The sequence below is a fragment of the Hippoglossus hippoglossus genome, chromosome 20 (assembly GCF_009819705.1).
Source record: "Hippoglossus hippoglossus isolate fHipHip1 chromosome 20, fHipHip1.pri, whole genome shotgun sequence".
NCBI lineage: Eukaryota > Metazoa > Chordata > Actinopteri > Pleuronectiformes > Pleuronectidae > Hippoglossus > Hippoglossus hippoglossus.
Genome location: NC_047170.1, coordinates 12,555,977 through 12,575,433, shown reverse-complemented (window position 1 = coordinate 12,575,433; position 19,457 = coordinate 12,555,977). Strand labels below are relative to the sequence as shown.

At 41.5% G+C, this 19,457-nt stretch overlaps 1 protein-coding gene across 3 annotated transcripts; it reads right to left on the bottom strand.

Annotated features, from left to right (window-relative positions):
• Positions 1-7,260: 7,260 nt before the first annotated feature.
• On the bottom strand, positions 7,261-18,670 carry qtrt2 (queuine tRNA-ribosyltransferase accessory subunit 2). 3 transcript variants are annotated; one of them, XM_034572455.1, is made up of 8 exons: positions 18,086-18,670; positions 17,922-17,977; positions 16,030-16,106; positions 15,610-15,819; positions 14,071-14,270; positions 11,598-11,767; positions 8,234-8,351; positions 7,261-8,110 (listed from the first exon to the last, which is right to left on the bottom strand). In XM_034572455.1, the coding sequence occupies exons 1-8, from the start codon at positions 18,286-18,288 to the stop codon at positions 7,849-7,851; spliced, it is 1,296 nt and encodes a 431-aa protein (XP_034428346.1). In that variant the 5' UTR covers positions 18,289-18,670; the 3' UTR covers positions 7,261-7,848. The 3 variants fall into 3 exon arrangements, with proteins under 3 accessions (XP_034428346.1, XP_034428347.1, XP_034428348.1); XM_034572456.1 differs by having other exon boundaries at positions 7,261-8,106; positions 8,230-8,351; positions 18,086-18,625; XM_034572457.1 differs by having other exon boundaries at positions 11,616-11,767; positions 18,086-18,625.
• Between the last annotated feature and the right edge of the window lie 787 nt (positions 18,671-19,457).

Here is a 19,457-nt window from a genome sequence, read left to right as displayed (position 1 = left end):
ACCAGAGGTGGCGGTGGAGCAGGAGCCCTGAAGCAGCTTGACATTTGCATATTCATGGTTGGAGTTCTCAGTGAGGGAGTAGAGGCTTTTAAGAATTTCTCAGTTGTTTGTTGGACTTTTATTTGTTGAAAATCCATTACAAACAAAATATTGCTCAATGCAGGGTACTTTTATATTCTCTAAATTGTGGCCGGGGGGGATCTTTAAAAGGAGAATCTGCTTAAAAACACATCACCATTTGTGTTGAGTCTGCTCCATGCTGCGCTCAACAAGCTCAACAAGCGAATCTGCTTTTGATGTCCCTTTGAAAGATTGAACTTCTAATTCTCTGCCGTTAGCAGAGAAGGCGCGAACAGAGAAAACCAGATGATCAGATTTCTCTTCACGCTCCTCATTCCTCCTCTGAAAACGTTCACTTTCTACACCGGCCTCCTGCTCCCTCGAAGGCTGCGGGTTAATGCTCTGCCATCCCATAACTCTTTCCCCTCCTCATCCTGCAAATCAGAGGGAACACAATGTTCCATGTTCTTTCAGGAAAAAACTGTACTTCAAAATAATAATGGCCGCACCTACTGCTACATAGGCCAATCCTCGCCCTTCGAGCCTCGGAGTCAGAAAAACCTCCGCTAATGCTGCACATCTGCGCGGGGATCAAACCGAACCTCCTGAGAGCGCCATCACTTTTTAATCAAGGCTCTGCATGCACCCGTGAAGATGGCGAGTCACGCTCTCGAGAACAGAACCCACCACGCTGTCATTACAATCAAATTCCATTGATTTCCGCCTGATTGTCGCACGCGAACACGACAAAAGGTAACATCTGTTTACACTTTGAGGTAACACGGCAACGCGCGGCCCGTGAAGTCAGTGTGTGACAAAGGCTTTTAATAGATAAAGTGCTGAAAGAGTTCATGTATGTTAGATTTTCCCTCGTCCTTATACATTGTTTTTTCTCTTTCAAACAAACACCCCACGAGCTATTTAAGTAACAGAGGCAATTAAATACAAGTGGGTGGAAGGTGCATTATAAATTACCTTGCAGGATCCTTAAGGAAACCTCATTCATGAGCAACTGTATGACACCGTTTGGTGAATCTTTAAATCATCGCTCATTGTGGAGGAGGCTTTTAAAACCGCTTCCTTTCAATAAGAACTGCAGGGAGGCATCCTTGGAGGAACCTTTAGCTGTAGACACTTCAACCACAGCCAATCATCGAAATGTTACAAGCAGCTCCTGTGGTCTACCTAACACGCTCTCTCTTCCCCTCCATGCATCTCTCCCTCCTTCCATTTCTCAGACCAGAAATTGCGCCGAAAGAGGTGTTCCTTCCTCAGTTTCCCCCCCCGTGCTAACACACATGGGTAAAGGTCAAATCCTTCACGGCCTTTTCATCTGTCCAGTGTACTCCTAAACGGAACGCGGCGACCTTTCGTTTCAACTTCCCGTGACCTCTGGTGCAGCGGAGCAATAAAAAAAAAAAAATGGAGAGCCCGCTTTAGCGCAACGCAGGGAACCAGTCGAGAACAAGCTCATCCGACCTTCAGTAACATTTGGTGCCTTTGAGTAAATCCCTTAATTAACTGAACATTTAGAGCAGATTGTCCAAATCACCAGGAAAGCAGACAAATTAAGTCTTCTCAGGGTTTTTACCTCGCTTGATAGTAACAGCTGTTGGCACGTTTCACAGTAATCAGGCCTTTGGGGACTGAATCACTGTACAGACCAATCATCACACCCACACTTTAAAAGGTGCCAAAAATGAAAAATGCTTCTCACCCTTGTGTCCGTGGGCCTATTGTTCGGCTATCGATCGCTAGAAGACAAATATACGACCGAAAAATGATTTTTTTCGATGTCGTCTAAAAATTCAAATTATTATTTTTTTTTTACTGTGGAGTGCGTTTCTGCTGAGTCAGAGGCAAATAAAATGAAACGCTTCCTCCAGTGGATTGTGGGTTTAGGTCGACCTAACATAACACTGACACTCAAATAAAAACCGCAGGTCGTTTGCCCTCCTCCTCTATTTAATGGAATTTGCTGTGTGTGTGTGTGTGTGTGTGTGTGTGTGTGTGTGTGTGTGTGTGTGTGTGTGTGTGTAAACGTTGTGACAAAAACAAGCACTGACTTTTATCCTTATTGCTGAGTTTGCACAAACGAGCCAGAAAAGTAATCAGCAAACATTTTGATTATTGTTAATTAATTCATGAATTTTTTTTCAAGCAAAAATTTAAAACGTTCTCTGGTTGAAGCTTCTCAAATGTGAAGATTTCCTTCTTTTCTGTGTTTACTATGATTCATTTTTCGTTTAACCACGGGGCCCCCACCTATAAAGTGGGTATTGCATCCTGCATACGCGTTAACAAGCAGACGCAGGATACGCGAAGCACCAACCACAGATTGTATATAAAGATGGACAACATCACAACTCCCCAAAAGTAAAGACAAAGCAGATTGATTTTTGGTTACACTAGTTATACACTCCTGTCAACACCATGGATATTGGTACATCAAGTACAAATACAAAGAAAAACACTTTATGTTACTTTGACAAAAAAAAAGTGTCCAAAGAAAATACACAGGATTTGTGTTCCCTATGAATAAAAGGCCTGCACACACAACTCCTGCACAAAGACTTGACTCTAAGATAAATTCTTAATACTTTCCCAAGTAGCAAACTTTTCTTTTACTGGTTTCATGTCATAACCCGTTAAATAAAGAGATACTCCATGTTAACCAGTAGGTCTGTAGCATTAATATATTATGACCTTCTCTCTATATTTAAGCGAGGTACTTCAACCTACACTTATACATTACGGCGTGCGTATAGTCGCAGCCCTGATAAAATATTCAGTTGGGGTGTCTGACGGTGGCAGAAGGTCCCCGCTGATTTAGAACATTGTCAGCTGATGATTAATGTGTATAAATGAATCCCGAAATACATCTGGGGGCTAATAAGACGTTTGGCCTCCTTTTTAGCGAGCAATCGTTTATAGCCGGGAGGGGGACGAGAATCTGGACTGCTCCTCACCGGTGGTCAAGGGTTACCATGGGGACAGAGGAGAAGGTCAGGAGCAGTAAAGGGGGGGTGACAGTGTGGTGTTATGTTGTGAATGAAAGTGGTTAAACGTGAAGTGAAGCTATGAATGGATTAAGATTAACAGGTGCAGACATATGGAGGGTTCCACACTTATCAGGAGCATCTAGAATGAAAGAGCGCCCCATTGTGCTTCTCTCCCTTTGTGACTCTATTTTATAATAATGTAATGTAATAATGTAAAATGTAACACATTTTCAAAAGAAGCAGTCGTGCATCTCTGTAGCTGCTTTCACACACACACTGCAGCCCTGATCCCGGCGAGACCTTTTCCTGGAGGAGCTGTACGTGTGAACACAGAAGTTGAACCAAGTGTTATTGGACTTTAGTCAAACACAAAGTCTGGGTAATGTTCCACTGAGCCGGTAAACATCCAGGTGAAGTTTCTATCTTTTCTGATTCTACACAGCTGATGTATGAAAATGGCTTTTGTGGGTGTTTAGTTCCTCTTTACAGCTGATTTGTGTCTCACCGTCTCATCCTGCGTCTCTTTCAGATTGTTTTACGTCTCCGTGAATTTGCAAGAAGTTAATCACCTCAAGCAGAGAGAGATGGTTCCGTGCTCAGTAATCCATCAATGGCTGCGGCTGCAACACCTTGTCGAGTCAATGATTTAAGCTTCCAAACTATCGTGGACACTTGCCTCTCAAAATGATAAACACTGACACCTTCTTGTTCCTGTAAAAGACTGTGGACGCTCTGCGCTGACAACACAATCGCTCACCGATAAGAACCCCTCTCCGGCTATCATCTCCTGCACGGCACCACCTGCTGCACCTCGCCCTGCTGCCGCCTCCTTAACTTTCTGCCAGGGAGCAGCTGAGCTTATTCTTTTTTAATGTCGCAGATAACAACCCCGCCGCCACGTGACATGCGACTCAAATGCGAGACACTGCAAACTTGTCCTGGGAGAGAAAGTCAGAGGAGGAACTTGTAGCGCTCCAACCTGCATCACACATTCCATCTGGATAATTGGTTGAAATGAGCTCTGAGGGCCACCTGCTGACTGACATTCAGAGCTCATTTCACATGGAAATCGTGTCGAATGTCAGTCACGCTGCAGCAGAGAAAGAGCAAAACCCTCGGCTCCAGTCTCTCTCACAAATATTAAACTCCCACATGGAAATTGACTCGTAAAGTCATATTTAGTCTTCATCTGTGTTTTGGACACATTTTCTAAAATTAGCGCCACTTTAAGTTAATCAGCAGATTAATCCCTGTAATGAAAGTGTAAAACTGAACAGCTTTCTGATTATAACTATGTTTTATATGTTTAGCAGCACTTTAAATAAAATCATTGCATTCAGGAATCAAAAGCCTCGTCTCTGTAATAGTGTGTCATTGCCAGTTTAATCCTGCACAGCGGCCCTCATACATTCATATTGTTTATTATTACTAAAGTTATCATTATTGTAGTTACAAGGGGAAAGTAACCCCGAATTAATATTTACAATATATTTTTATGATTCTCTCACATGGAGCCATACAAAATGGTCTGTTTCATAGAGAGAGAGAGAGAGAGAGAGAGAGAGAGAGAGAGAGAGAGAAGAAGAAGAAAAGGAAGAGGAGGAGGGGGAGAAGACGACGAAGAAGAGGAGGAGGAGTAGGAGGAGAGGGAGAAGAAGAAGAGGAGCAACAACAACCAAACTTTCATTTATAGCGTTTTAGTTTTTATGACTCATAACTCAAACCTTCCCTCGCTGTGCTGCTTCCAGACAGGCGACTCCATCTCCTGTAAAAACAACACATAGATAAATAAAAAGACAATGATAAGCAGACGGTGTTTTACTTTCTCAGCAGCAGAGACAAACAAGCAGCCAGATATTGTTCTCAGCAGTTGACGATAATTAAAATAAACACAAAAGGGGTAAATACTGAATTTACATTTGCCAGGTGGACACGACTACACGTAAATGTTGATGTTCAGTCAATGTGTTAAATATTCACCGCACACTAGTTTGAGACGGGAGTTTTACGAGACTCCAATAGTCTCCACCTAATCAATCAAATCCAGCCGTCATAATTTCACACAAGAGCTAAACCTATCAGGCTATTTCAAAATACATTAAAGTAGATTCAAATACATTAAAGTACATTAAAGTACATTGAAATACATTAAAATACTGTCAGACCTGTGGCCTCAGGTCTTATCACGACTCAGCAAAGTTATATAAATATCAGACTATGATGTCAAAAGTAAGAGCTTCTTCTAAAACTAAAATGTTTTAGACTCTTTTACTCAGAAAATTACCCAAAAAATTATATTTTGCATTTTCAGAATAAAGTTGAAATATCCAGAAAAAAGAAAAACTAAAGTCCAAATTTGGTAGAATATACGATCTACTATCGTTGCTATTGAAAATGCCTTGTGTGGCTGAAATTGTAATTATAGAATCAGTTTTAGTAACAAGGAAATTCTTTCTCTTCTAATACATAAACACAGTGTGACTCGGAGGAGATTGTGCCAAACACTGTCTCTGCACAAAAGGAGAAACCACACAAGCTCAGAGGAGCTGGCTGTGTTTAGGAAACTGAAATAAGCTTGAATTGGCTAAATATCGATGTTACACCAACGCTCCAGCAGCTGGCACAGCCATCACTCGCTCCACTAACTGGATGTGATGGACCAAAGGAGCTGACTTTATTCTTTGTAACTTTATTCCCGATTTTATTTTTTCTTACATTTTTCATTGATTTCTCAGAAAACTAATTCATGGATCTTGATAAAAACAAATCAGACATGTTAAGAGAACAAATATTTATGAGTGTGTGCAAATTGGTGCAAATCCAAATAAAAATCTGGATCTAGCGAATTTAAACATGGAGGGGACTGTTGGTCCTTGGGGGGGGGGTATTTGTTCGTTTGCTTTCAATTCTTCATTTTTAACTATTGAATCACCTTGTAACTATGTTCTGAAAGGAGCTGTATGAATTACTTACATCATTATTATTATATAGTCTGTCCCTGATACTCCGGTGTTTAATGACATATTGTTAACATTTCTTTACACCATTATTTTCTACAATCTACAACCTCTCGGGCTCAAACTCCACCACATTCTCCATCTTCCAAGAACTTACATTATGTTCTGGTTCTCTGTATCTCATCATTACTGCGATCACTTATGTTCCACTTTATCACACAGTTGAAGGTCAAAAGCCTGATAATAAATAATAGGCTGGAGTCCAGAGCTCTACACTTATTAGCAGCAGTCATTAGCAGCTTCAAAGGGACCTGGGTACTATTAGAACAGGATGGGTCGATTTGTGCCAGATGCTTTTCTATACATTTGTGTCGAGATTCCCATTATTTGGGAAACTGTTGTTGCTCGACACCTCGACAGAAGCAGGATGTGAATAAAACATCAACAGCAGTTATCCGGGGAAAGAAAGCAACAGCCTTTCACTAGCTTCTCTATTTTTACCAGCTAATGTGAGGATATACTTCACAACCTTTTCCACACTAGTTTCTGTCCGCGGTCATCCCATTAAATCTTAAAATAAATGAACTCTAGAGGTCACTGCTTGTTTTAGCCTCCTCCCATTTCCCCCACAGGCATTAATAAAGTTCCAACTTTTCATCTCTGCTCATTTTATGCCTGTATTTCTTAAACATTTATGCGCAGTGCCCACCTATTGACAACGGTAAATCCTCCAGCACACTTCCTTATATAATGCTGGAAGCGGTTAAGGTAACCCACAGGTACAACAAAAATCCTCATGGCTGCTCCATAAATCTGTCACACTCTCCTCTCTCCCGCTCTGTCCCGCTCTGTCCCTTGTCCCCCACTGACATCTGTCTGGTCTGGCGGTCAATTACGTCCCCTCACCTTCAAAGAGCCTCCCTCCATCACTGCATGGGAGGCAGCAGAGACCTGTATCTTTATCTGATCTTTATCCATTCCCAGCAGCAGGAATGGTTGGAGCTGTCAACACAAACCTTCACTTAACCTCCCCGTAACCCGCCAGAGACAAACCTCCACCAGCGTGTAGAGAGTGGCGTTGACTGGTTTAATACCACGCACAGTCTCATCATGCTGGTTAGGACTACATGACGTACGAGGAGCTATTTGATGTATCCAACTGATGTGAAAATTAATTGAGAATGACAAAAGCTTGAAGAAAACAGATCAATAACATATGAGATGACAAAAAAGATTCCATCCTCAATAGGAAAGACTTTTTAATGTGGATCAGCAGAAAAGCAGAATCTATTTTGGGGATTTTTTTTGTCAGTCGTCGGCTCTCCCTCTGGTTTATGCTGCAGTGTCAATGAGTCCAGAGGACATTAGTTATTTGCTGACCTGCGACCGGGCCACATGAGGACGCACATGGGGAATCAGTCAGAGTCGATAGTCCGCCTCCATCCATCCTCACATTTCTTTATGCAAATTCCTCTTGACCTCTCGTCAAGCTCCTATCCCTCTTCAGGCACCCGACCATGTCTGCTCAGATCAATACAGGAATTTAACAGGAGCGCTCGTCCAGATGTGAAACCCAAGGCACCGACAGACATCAACACTTGCCTTTATCTGCTTCGTTTTCTTTTAATCCTCCCCCTTCTCTTTTAAACATTCTTAAGAGACATGACTTTGGTAACATAAGGAATGGCTCGGCAAGGTCTCTGCAGCATCACAGCCCCACATCCTCTAACTGTACTGGAAAGAGCCAGATCGAGTTTTGATTGCCTCTGGCAGCTCAGTCCAGCGATCCTCAAGAGGAGTGAGATCAATCCCTCTCGTATCTTTCTGATTTATCCGTCTTGCTCTTTTCTCTCCGTCTGCTCATCCCTCTCCCTAAGTACCCGTCTCTTTAGGAGGTCCACTTTATCACTGGCCATAGCCTCTCTTAAGGCGCCAAAGAAGCCGTGATAGTGGGCTGTGTTGTGGATCATGAGCAGGACTCCGGCCAGCAGCTCATTGGTCACCAGCAGGTGGTGCAGGTACGCCCTCTGGTGGTTCTTGCAGCAGTAGCAGCCACACCCCTCCACCAGGGGCCTGAAGTCGTCCTGGTACCTGGATATAAGTTCAAAGTGAGTTTAAATCAATTTAACAGGCGCATAAAAGGAACAAATAAAGATTCTGAAAGCGCCACTGCTCATAAAACCCTTTACAGTCGCACAAAAACCCGCCACAAACCTTTTGTCTTTGAGATTAATCTCAAAGGACGTCATTTGTGTTTGATCGTCAGGATTAAGATCTCCGTTCGGTTGCGTCTTCTCTGCAGCGTCCCTCTCATCATCTTCCAGCTGCAGCACTGCAACAACATGCCAACGTGTCATTAATCAGTCCACAAACCCTTCACACCATAACCTCACCCTCATAAACTCCCTTTGTGCAGAACCGTTACTCTCCGTCAGCGAAACTCGACCGCCAACACGTACAGTATGTTAAACCCCTATCAACCACAGCTGTGACCTACATTCTCTCCACTATGATAATTTAATGACTGATGTTCTGACGACTGATGCCTGTCTTACACAGATGGGTGTTCGCTGCTAGTTGACTTCACTTAAACTGATGAGTATAGGGAAAAGTGACAGAGCTGATGAAGAGCCGTCTTTTATCGAGGGGCCGTTACAGACACGAGGGAGGCGAGGAAGATGAAAAAGAGACAGACGATGGACACAGGAGAGGAAGACAGTGGTTGGCAGTGATGTGAATTATTAAACACAGAGATTAAATGGCAACAATAGAGCAAAATTGGATTAGTGGAAGCTGGAGTGGGTGAAGCAGGGAGCAGAAAGGAGTATAAACAGAGCGTAAAAAAAAATTGATAACAGAGGGGGTTCTGCGTGGAGCCCGAGGAGGGGGCGGACAATCATGAGAACAAAACAGACCAAATGAGGCTTGACCAAAGCTAATAAGATGTAAAGGGGTGAAAAGTTACTTTTGCTGAAGAGCGAGGGCAACGAATACAGAAACTGAAGCTGAGAAGAAAAGGGCTTTAAGTTTGAAGAGTTAACACTATGAAACAAATAATAGCATCTTTTACACTGATTATTAATCACTGTCAATGTTCGGACATAAAGGACTAAAGGAAAACACACAAACAAAATCTTTCCTATTTGAACTAATAGGTGATAAAACCAAGTGTTAACCAACCCACTGGTTTGTGAACTGTTGAAATGTTTTGAAACCTTGAGTTTGGTTTTTTGGTGAAACTAGAAGTAACCATATTTGGAGGAGCTCTTGCAGTCAGGAACAAAGCACTGTACCATGTCGCTGACAACACTTTTACACTATAGGATACAGACAAGACACAAACTATAATATATTGCAACACTATATAAACAAGGTAAAATTCAAAAAGAAGTGCACTGGAAGTCGTTGGAAAGGGATAATTCATGAGATGCATAGTTCCACCACTCCCTGCAGTTTTTTTATTTGTGGTTTTACAAGTTTTGTAGTTCTTACAAATGCTGCAAAAATCATTATGTTTTTCTTTCTTTTTTTAAGGAAAAGAAATATCACAAACTCTTTGTCTGTTGACCAAATGTCCAGTTACAGATTTGTTGGGTTAAACGCACTAAAGGAGAAAGGAGTACATATCAAAAATGTACAATGGAAAAGTGTCACAGAGGAATACTTGGAGAAGGAAGGAGGAAAGGAAGGAAGGAAAGCAGATTAGCATGAAGGACGTTAACTGGGAAGTGAAGGTGTCGACCCCCTCCCTACACCCATCCTCCTCTACACCCCCACCGGCGCCTCATAATTGGCTGAGAGGGGAATTAGAGTTTCTCTGCAGGTTTGACACCATCGCGGCTCTCACCTCCACTGAACTCCATTAAGCTACCTGTGCAGAATCGATTAGTGCTGTCTGACACTTGATGCTGCCGGATACCAAACTTCACTCCGTCTGTCAGAGCAGTTTAACACAACTTTTTAATGAAGCACAGAAGTCAGTGGCGGCGAGCCGAGGTGCTGCGGTTCCCACAGCTCTTGTCATAACACTTCTGTTGATGTCCACTTGGGACAGCGATCCCAGTGAAGGGCCTGGACTTAATTATTGCCTTAAAAAGCAGCTGCAATGTGACACACCATGGATTTCATTTCATCAGCTGAATATCTCCCCAGCCAATTATTCATCTGACCCGGGGCTACATAATACACACGAGCCACGACACACAAGCAAACAAATGCACAGATTTTCACTGGTTGCTGGATCTATGCCTGATTTTAACGCAAAATAAATACCCTCATGGGCCGAGCAACATGACCACCATACAGACACACACGCGTGTTTCCTATTAATTATTTAGAAACTCACACTGCAGTCACTTAGGCTTTTTGCTCGACAAATTAAAAGCGTTGTTCATTTACTGAAGACACTCAGCTTTACACAGTCTTCAAACTGAACCATTTGAGTCTGATTAAAAGGAGAGAAAACGCTCTTCTGAGAGATGAAAGCCTCTTTACATTTATATACGAACCAGGAACATTGACTTTGTAAGTGTTTTCAACTCAACATCAAAGGCTCCCCCTATACAAATTAATCCACCAGAGTAATTACTGAGCGTCTTTAAAAGAGCGCTCAATGCTCTGCACCATTAAAATATCGAAGTGGTGCCTCTTCCCAGCTTTGTAGTATTCATTCGCATTGTGCTCGTGACATTTCAGTGTATATACACCAAAAAAATATTCTCTCATCGCTTTGTCCATAAGTCATTTACACACAGAAAAAATACAAAGGAAACTATTATGGTAGGCAGGGTTTCTGCAGGTTTCAACAAGTAGATTTTAAGACCTTTTTAGAACATAATGAATTAAATTCAAGACATATGCCAAGTACAACAGTTATGAAGGAATATCAGTCCCAAAATGAGAAGAGACCCCTTACCCAAACTCCCAAATGACACAGTGAGGCTCATATTCAAGATCCTAAAGAGGAATGCCACATTTTCCACCTTTTTCCTTCATCGCACTTTTAACAAAGTCATTCTGTAGCTTTGGGCAAGGATGCTGTAACTGAAAGGTCGCTTGCTTTGACAGGAGCAAACCTGAAAATAAGCACTGAAGTGCGGCCAAATTTCCAAATGTCTCATTTTAGCCCCTTTTCCCCCCTTTGCCCCATTTAAAATCTGGAATTAAAAAAGCGTGTGAAAAAATACAATGACATTTACATAGGTTAGTGCCTGAGAGGAAAAGCTGTTCTTGCAGAATAAATCTGGGCATGCATGAATTGTATATTAATCTATAAAGGGGGAGTGAGGTTAATGCAACTTAAACAGGAACATTAGCAGCAGTTAACGAGACAGAGCTACATCGCCTCATGTTTCTAATATGTTTGAGCATGTTTGAGCATCTAAACGATGTGTTTTTATTAATCAAGTTTCCTGCTGAGGGACCACATATAAATTAATAGAACCATAGTTGTAACTAAAACAAAACTGCTAATTAAACGTATTATTCACTTTTGTCTGGCATATCAATTTACCTCCTAAATAACCGGAAATTAAAAAAGTTAACGAGGACTACTCCTCAGCACAGCTATTCACCACACCTGCAGGGGGCGCTCTACCTGCGCGCTCCGGGTCCGGGGAGATGTCGAAGCTGAAGCAAAGAGCGCAGCCTCGCTCCGTCACCTGGAACGGGAAAAAGCTCTCGAACAGGTCCACGCCGGCCTCAACGCAGGCGAGCACCTCGTCAGGTCGTCCGACACCCTGCAGCAGTCTGAGTCAAGGACAAAAACAACACAAAGCCAAAAAAATCGTAAACATAAATGTAACACACACACACAAACATCCACAACATATTATTGATACACAAGAGTCTTCCTTTCTCTATTACTCTTCTTTATAACAGCACTTGAGAATGACTCCATGTCACTTTCCAACAGGAAGCAGCGTTTCTAGAGCGACCAGCGGGGATGGTGCCCCATGGTATTTGAGAGGAGCTTGTTCACAAAGTGCATCCAGCTCCTTCAAACAAACTGTCGCTCCTCACATCCCTTCTCCCTCAAACTAGTCTGAGCCATGGCCAGACGTCCGCCAGCGACAGGAGCGCTCATGTGGAGCCGCCTCCAAGGCCGAGGCTCTGAAAAGGGGATTTACATGGAAGAACCAGAGACTCCTATGGTGAGTTTGTCCTTGAGACTTTATTTTCTCAGACTGTTTGCAATATCTTCAAAATAAGTCATTTACAATTTGGCAAATGGGCTTTCACAGGATTCAAAATCATCTCAGAGTTTCAGCTTTATCAATGAGAGCTAATACATGGGGCTGCAACTAGAAATAACTTCATTGGATTAATCAATCCTTTCTTTGTATAATTATTATTTATTTTGTTTATCTAAAATGCCAGACAAATGACAGAGTTATGAGTGTCTATCACAAGCTCCCAGAGCCCATCTTTTGTCCAAAAGTCCAAAGATGTTCATTTTTGAATGTTGATTAATTGTTTCAGCTCTAATTCAATTGATGATGTAAAATGGAAGAAAGCAGCGACTCCACAGTTTTATCAGATGATTCACAATCGACAAAGAGAAAGAAATCCTTTCTAATTTGTGATTTCAGCGTTTTTCTCACAGACCACTCCAGTCCTTTACAGTACAATTACATTCACACATTCATACAGTGCTTCGATGCACAGCACTTTGTCTATCACACACCATTCACACACTGGTTGGCACAGTCGTTAGGGGCAATTTGTGGGTTCAGTGTCTTGCCCAAGGACAGTTTGGCATGCAGACTGAACGAGACTGCGATCAAACCACCAATGAATAGTGTACAACCCTTTTTTTGGTCTTAAAAAAGGTGTTTGTTTTGGCCAGGACTGAAATTGTAAACATTTCAATTATATGCGAGTAAGCTATTTTCAGCACACAATCCATAATTGCAGGAGACAATAACCATGTAAAATGTAGTAAAACGAACAAAAACTAAACTTTTCTTTGAGGCTGAGCTGACATCACGACTGCTGACAGACTGAGGACGGGTTGGGTTGGGTTGGGTTGAGCAGGAGCAGCAGCAGCAGCAGTAGAGCTGCTCAGTTTTCACTTGTAATCAGTCAAGCAGGATAATTAATTGAATGAGTAGGACCCACCAACTGGGCCCACTCGACCTGTGAATCACGTTGTTTTGCACACAAACAGCTGTGATGTATGAGTAAGTGCACTTTAAACTATACTGCTTCACTGCTTGGCTCATTCACTATAAATGCAGAAATAAAATGAATGAATAGTTTATTGATCTATGAATCACTAACTATTCAGGATTGTAAGAAAAAAAATCTCGTTAGAGCTTTACAACTGATCAACTGACAGCGTAATTGACTGTTCGTAAAACTGAACTACACGAATTTTAGACCTATTTTCCAGTTGCTGACGACAAAAGCCCCAGATCAAAGGCAAATGGACATCGTTCAAAGGCGCGACTGGAGGGGCTAGCTGAAACGTCACGGACTCTGAGTACATTTCGAGCTACGCACAGGATGGGGGTGAAGGTGGTGAGGGTACATGGAGAACTACGATGATTTTTTTGCACTGCATGTGACTTTAATCAGGGAAAACACGCAATAACCATGAGTGTGAAGGACAGGCTAATACAGGCTTTGTGTGGTGAGGTTAACATGGCTTTTATCACATATTGTTGTTTTTTTCTCAATCCTGGCCTTAAACTACAGTCACTTATAAATTGTTCGTCAATCTGTTGGATTTTTGCCTGTGTTGTTTTTGTTGTATGAATGTGTGTAAAAGAGATTGAACTACAAGCTTATATTAAGCCGTCTGAAACTACTAAGTAAACTTTTGCCAAAGTTTTCTTATTAATGTCAAGATAATGAATAAGAGTTCAGAACAGAGGATACAGTTTGTTTGTTTACTCACCCTCTATTCTTCTTTTGTTTGGTTCTACTTGATTGCCCGTCCTCACTGAATACTTTTCAATTACACACCAGGGAAGAGTGTATGATTGGTGGGAAAAGAATCGCTTTAAATCAATACACATATTTCGCATGCAGTCACTAGAAGTGCTGACCTGGGTTTGTCCTCAGGCAGCTCTTTGGTCACGGCAGTGATGAGCTGGGTCCTCAGGGCCGGGTCTATGGAGCTTGACCGGAGGCTGTCCAGACAGAATCCAGCCACGGGCCTCTTGGCCGTCTCCCTTGCCGAGCGCACCCTCTCTTCCAAGATGTCTCCTCCCTCCACCACGCCGAACACCTCCACTCCCTCCAACTCCTGACAATGACAGACAGGTGATTAAACATCAGACAGAAAGATCCTGCTAGATAAAAGGAAGAGAAGAAATTAGAAGGACAAAGAAGAAGGAGATTACTGCAGAGAAGCAACAGAGATTTTGAACAGATTACAGCCCCATTTTCTAACCACACACACGGTGCATGATGAGGTTTGCAGGGACACATTTTGAAATGTAACACGTAAATGCAGCTTTTATCAATAACTGCAGAGAAAAACACAAATTCACAAAAAAAACATGTCCAACTAGAATAACCACCTTTCTGTTGTTTGCTTTAAGTTGCAGTTTACAAGTATTTTGTTGTAATGACTGTATGAATTCATGAGTTATGGCCACAAACTTGTCTTGTGAGGTCACAGTGACCTTGACTTGTGACATTTGACCACAAAACATTGAAACACGTCATCTTTGAGTCCAACTGATCACTTCTGCCAAGTGTGTTTCTATCATTGTGTTTCGGCGATATCTCCTTCACAAAGCCAGGTCACCCTGACATTGGACCACAAAGATTTAATCAGTTCATACACTTCAACCAAATTTGAAGGACTACCCACATAGATTGTGTTCATGAAAAGTGGGACATGCGGACAGATAAACAACCTGAAAATATAATGCATTTTGTGCCGTTGCATCATTGTAAATTCTTTAAGAGGTGCAGTGCTCTTTCCAACTCAACCCCAGCACCTAAAGCTATTGATTGCATCTAGCACTACATATGTGTCAGTCAAGACAACTCTACACTGCAGCTAGAAGAAAGAAAATCTGTTTTTTTGAATTGTCATGTCTGATGCAAAACCCTTACACACCCACTGATGAAGTATTGCTTCCTTCACTGTTTCCAGCTTTAGCACAGCTGCTCAACAACCAAAATCAATCCTTGTTTAGTGTCATCATGACCGATTAACAAAAAATTATTTACAGTAGGGGTGCAAGAAAATATTGATACACTTGAGAATTGCAATATTATGTTTTGTCGTGTTCTCAAATTGTGTTGTGTTTGAAGTCCTGACTGTTAGTTATCAGTGTTGTAATCTATCTCCACCAATTTGACTCCTACATAACGTATTATAGGCATATCATGTTGTGTTCTTTATACCGTGAGTTTTCCTAAAATTGAATAGAAAAGCAGAATATATAACCTTGCTTACAGTATTGCAATATATAATGATGTATATGATAGTAAACCCAGTTTACAAAGTAATTTAAGACGTAAAAAGAGCAACAGTGTGTGTTTAGTGGCTGTTCTGTGTGTGTGTGTGTGTGTGTGTGTGTGTGTGTGTGTGTGTGTGTGTGTGTGTGTGTGTGTGTGTGTGTGTGTACCTGTGAGTTTTGGTGCACCAGCAGACACTCGTCCAAGTGAGCGAGAGTACGATCCACAGACTTTCGAACCCGTTTGAGTGACGTGTTGTTCTGCCACGTCTCTCCGTCGGCCATGCTCTGGTACCAGTCTGGCTGCACGACCTTCTGCAGAGCCATGAACTTGGCCACAGTCAGCTCTATCCGCCCACCGCTGCCCCACACTGACACCGTCTAGTAACATCAGAGGGAGGACATTTTCACTGGCAAACACACATTTGAAAGTAATAGCTTTTGTGATGCTTCAGCTATAGTAGGACGGGAGATTTTAAAGTGCGACACTGCAGGCACAGACTGAGATGAGCAGAGAGAAAAAAGTGGAGCAACAAATGAGTGGAATCCCATTATGTTGATTTGTTCTTGAAAGTAAAAGTTTAATCTCACCTTGTTGGTAATATAGCCTGTCGGACAGGGGGCCGCAGGGTCGTGGAGCGAGCAGTACAACAAAGTATCATGAAGACCTGCAGAGGAACAAAACCCAAAATCAATGTGCATCAGTCACAAAGAACAAAACCAGACAAAGCGTTCCTGTCAGCAAAGGCTGAGCACAAAGCAAGGTGACAGAGCGAGATGTTTTATTACTAATGTGACAACTCCGGAGAGAGGAATGAGGTACGGTGGCCTTATCAGCAAACACAGCTGCAGCAGAGGATCAAAAGGTGAGAAAACAGAAATAAAGACAGCATTTTAAACCTTCTAATTATTCAATCACTACTCTTCCCTTCTGGGACTTTGGAGACAGCACTGTTATAATCCCCTGACTGTCTACAACAACTGACGCAACACTGATTCCATTTCTAATTTAAACTTGTGTTTGTCTGAAGCAGGGTGAGGCTTAGCACCACTACTACTGATGTACAGCGAAGCCAAATGAGGCCACTCATCCAGGGCATTTATTTAAATGTTACTCAGCACCACATTTTCCTCAAGTTCACTGAGCTAAATCAGCTTTTTAATGTTGAACTAATAGGCTGTATTTAAGGATGGACGACACGTCTCCACTTCCTCCCACTATCCAGAAATGAAAGCCACATTTTGAGCCAGAGTTTGTGCAGGAGCGTTAAGGAGATGGAGCCCTCGACCAATCAGAGGCAGTCTCAGCTGTCAATCATTACATTTCAGCCTATGTTTTTGGCATCAAATAACTAAATAAAACCATCCTACCGGAAAATGACCACAGCCTCTACTGCTATTGATGAAAGTAATATTGCAACAATTATTGGTATAGATTTTTTCCCTTTCCTCATCTACAGCATCATAATCTTTGCAGTGGAGACAAACTGCTCCAATCACACTTTAATTAAGCTATGTTACCAAAGGTACTGCAGTCAAATTACAATTAGAGTCTGAACAAAGAACATTTAAACTGTAATAGTTTTCAGCAGACACATAACGACCAGTGAATTAAAGGAATGAGGAGAAGACGACAAATATATTTACAAACAAAACTTCTTTTCAAGAGGCGGCAACGTTTTAATGTTTAGAAGCACGAAAATCTATAATGTTAAGTGTGTAATGTGTGTGGGTGTAATCACAAACTGCTGTTGGGGATTTTCTTAATAACACCAATATCACACCTTGATATATATCTGCTAATACAGAGTCCAATACAAGGACTCTGATACAAGGTTTGGCTCATTTAAACAAACATGTCGACAAAAACACTGTTGTCAAGAGGTGAAGAATGTAGGAACCTTCAATCACACCAAAGTTTGTTAATCAATGTCAATGTCAATTTTATTTATATAGCACATTTAAAACAACTTGGTTGACCAAAGTGCTTTACAGGTGTAATGGTATAACAAAAGGACAGTAAAACGTAATACATCATAGTGCAAGTAATACAAATAACATACAATTATTATTAATGTAAAATAAATAAAATAGAAAATAAAATAAAATATAAGATATACGATAATCAACGTTTTAGACCATTTAAGGTCTTACATTCAGATTACTGAATTTTAGACTTTTCTTGACTGCAGAGAAACACTGAATTGTGGGTTTAAAACAATATGTCCCCATATCTGATCCAGTGTTGGGTTAGATATGAAAGAAAACTGTTAATACGCACATGTAGTTTGATGCATTAAAAGTAAAACTATGCTGCTTAGATATCAATACAAGCCTTCATGATTTGAATGAATGTCATCATATTTATGTCTAATCAGTGCTGTTTAATCGCTCTCCACTCCTGTTTTCTTTGGATTACTGTCTAAAGTAAAGAACATTACATGAAAGAGGAAAAGATGAATTACATGTGACTGAGCTAGTACCTGCAAACTTCCTGAATCCATCCTTAAACTCCTCCAACACCTCCTGGTGCTCTGCTCTGCAGGGGGGGGGAAATGCAGGTTAGATCTCAGAGAGAGCCCAGTGTGTGTGTGTGTGTGTGTGTGTGTGTGTGTGTGTGTGTGTGTGTGGACTGGGTTGAACTCACATGTTGGACAGGGAGACCTGGGTGACAGAGGGCAGGTTGCTGAGGGTCTGCAGTGTGTCCTGGGTGAGGTGGGGGACTGTCCCCAAGTGTGTGTACAGGAGACACCCCGGGACCTCCAGGCGGAGCTGCTTCGTCCTGCCGAGCCCCTTCAGGACCCCGAGCCGACCTCCTCCCTGAACCAGCCGGGACAGCTCCAGCTTCATCCCGCTGCTCCGAGCAGTCCAACCCGGTCACTAAATACCTGCAGCACAACGCCTGGAAGTCCTTTGTTATCGTAATGTCGTTTGAATGGGGCTGATAGCAGTGAGCTAACGTTAGCTACAAGCACGGGCTGTAGAAGAACACGTGAATTAGCCACGTAGCTAACTAGCCTTGCACGTACGTGTAACGACTTTGTACAAGCTGTCGCAGTGAAAACGAAAACAATAAAAACTACACATTCACGACTATACTTCAGTTAAACACTTTTAAAAGTCAGGAGTGAATTTCTTTAGCTCACAATAAAAATTCAGTGTGACAGGAACTACAAGTCGCGGAATGATGTCGTCATCACTGGGCTAAGGGATACTTTGAAAACTTCCACACAAAACAAAAAAAGCAGTAAAAACCATTAATGTATATAATATGTTTAATGTTTTAGGTGGATTTTATGTTTTTAACTCTAATCTACATTTCAATTCTTTTTTTTTATGTTACAAATGTGGATTTATATTGTATTTTTATGTTTCTTAGTTTTTTGTCACTGATTTATTTGTATGTGCGTGACACCATGTTTACATTGGCCACTGTGTGCTGATGGTTAGAGCACATATGTATAGATCTATAGGAAGCTGGTTAAGTATAAGTTAATATTTCATTAATGATCTATAAACCAGGGGTGATATTAAATAAGTTTGTACTTCTTCTCACTCCTTTTCAAATATGCTGATTAAATAATCACTGTTTGTGAATAATACTTTTTTGCTGTTTATTTTTTTCCACTTGTTTGTATAATTTCTCTTTTTTTATTCACACATGTTCGACATAAATACAAATGAATGAATATGAGTATATGGCACCATAGATCGTTATTCAACACACTTACACATTAAAAACTGTTTCAATTATTTTATTTTAATCTTTATTTCGTATTTTCTCTCAGTGTTTGGCACATTTGTGGAGGCAAACACTGTTACTATAGTTACCAAGGAGACGCTAGTGGGAAATGTAGTCCTGTGGTGTTCCGTTTGTCCGACAATTATCGAAGGAAGGAGGCTAATTTACTACATTTCCCAGAACCCAATGCGATCAAACGCTCCGGCAGTTGTGTTTACGTCCCTTGTGTTTCGTCAGGGCTTTTTGTTGTGACTTCTGTGAGACTTTTCGTCGATCT

Coding starts and splice junctions, on each gene's coding strand:
- qtrt2 (XM_034572455.1), bottom strand. CDS start 18,288: ATGAAGCTGGAGCTGTCCCGGCTGGTTCAGGGAGGAGGTCGGCTCGGG. Junction 15,820..16,029: donor CAGGCTATATTACCAACAAG/GTGAGATTAAAC, acceptor TGATGTTACTAG/ACGGTGTCAGTGTGGGGCAG. Junction 8,352..11,597: donor AGGTAGAGCGCCCCCTGCAG/GTGTGGTGAATA, acceptor ATGTTGTTGCAG/TGCTGCAGCTGGAAGATGAT.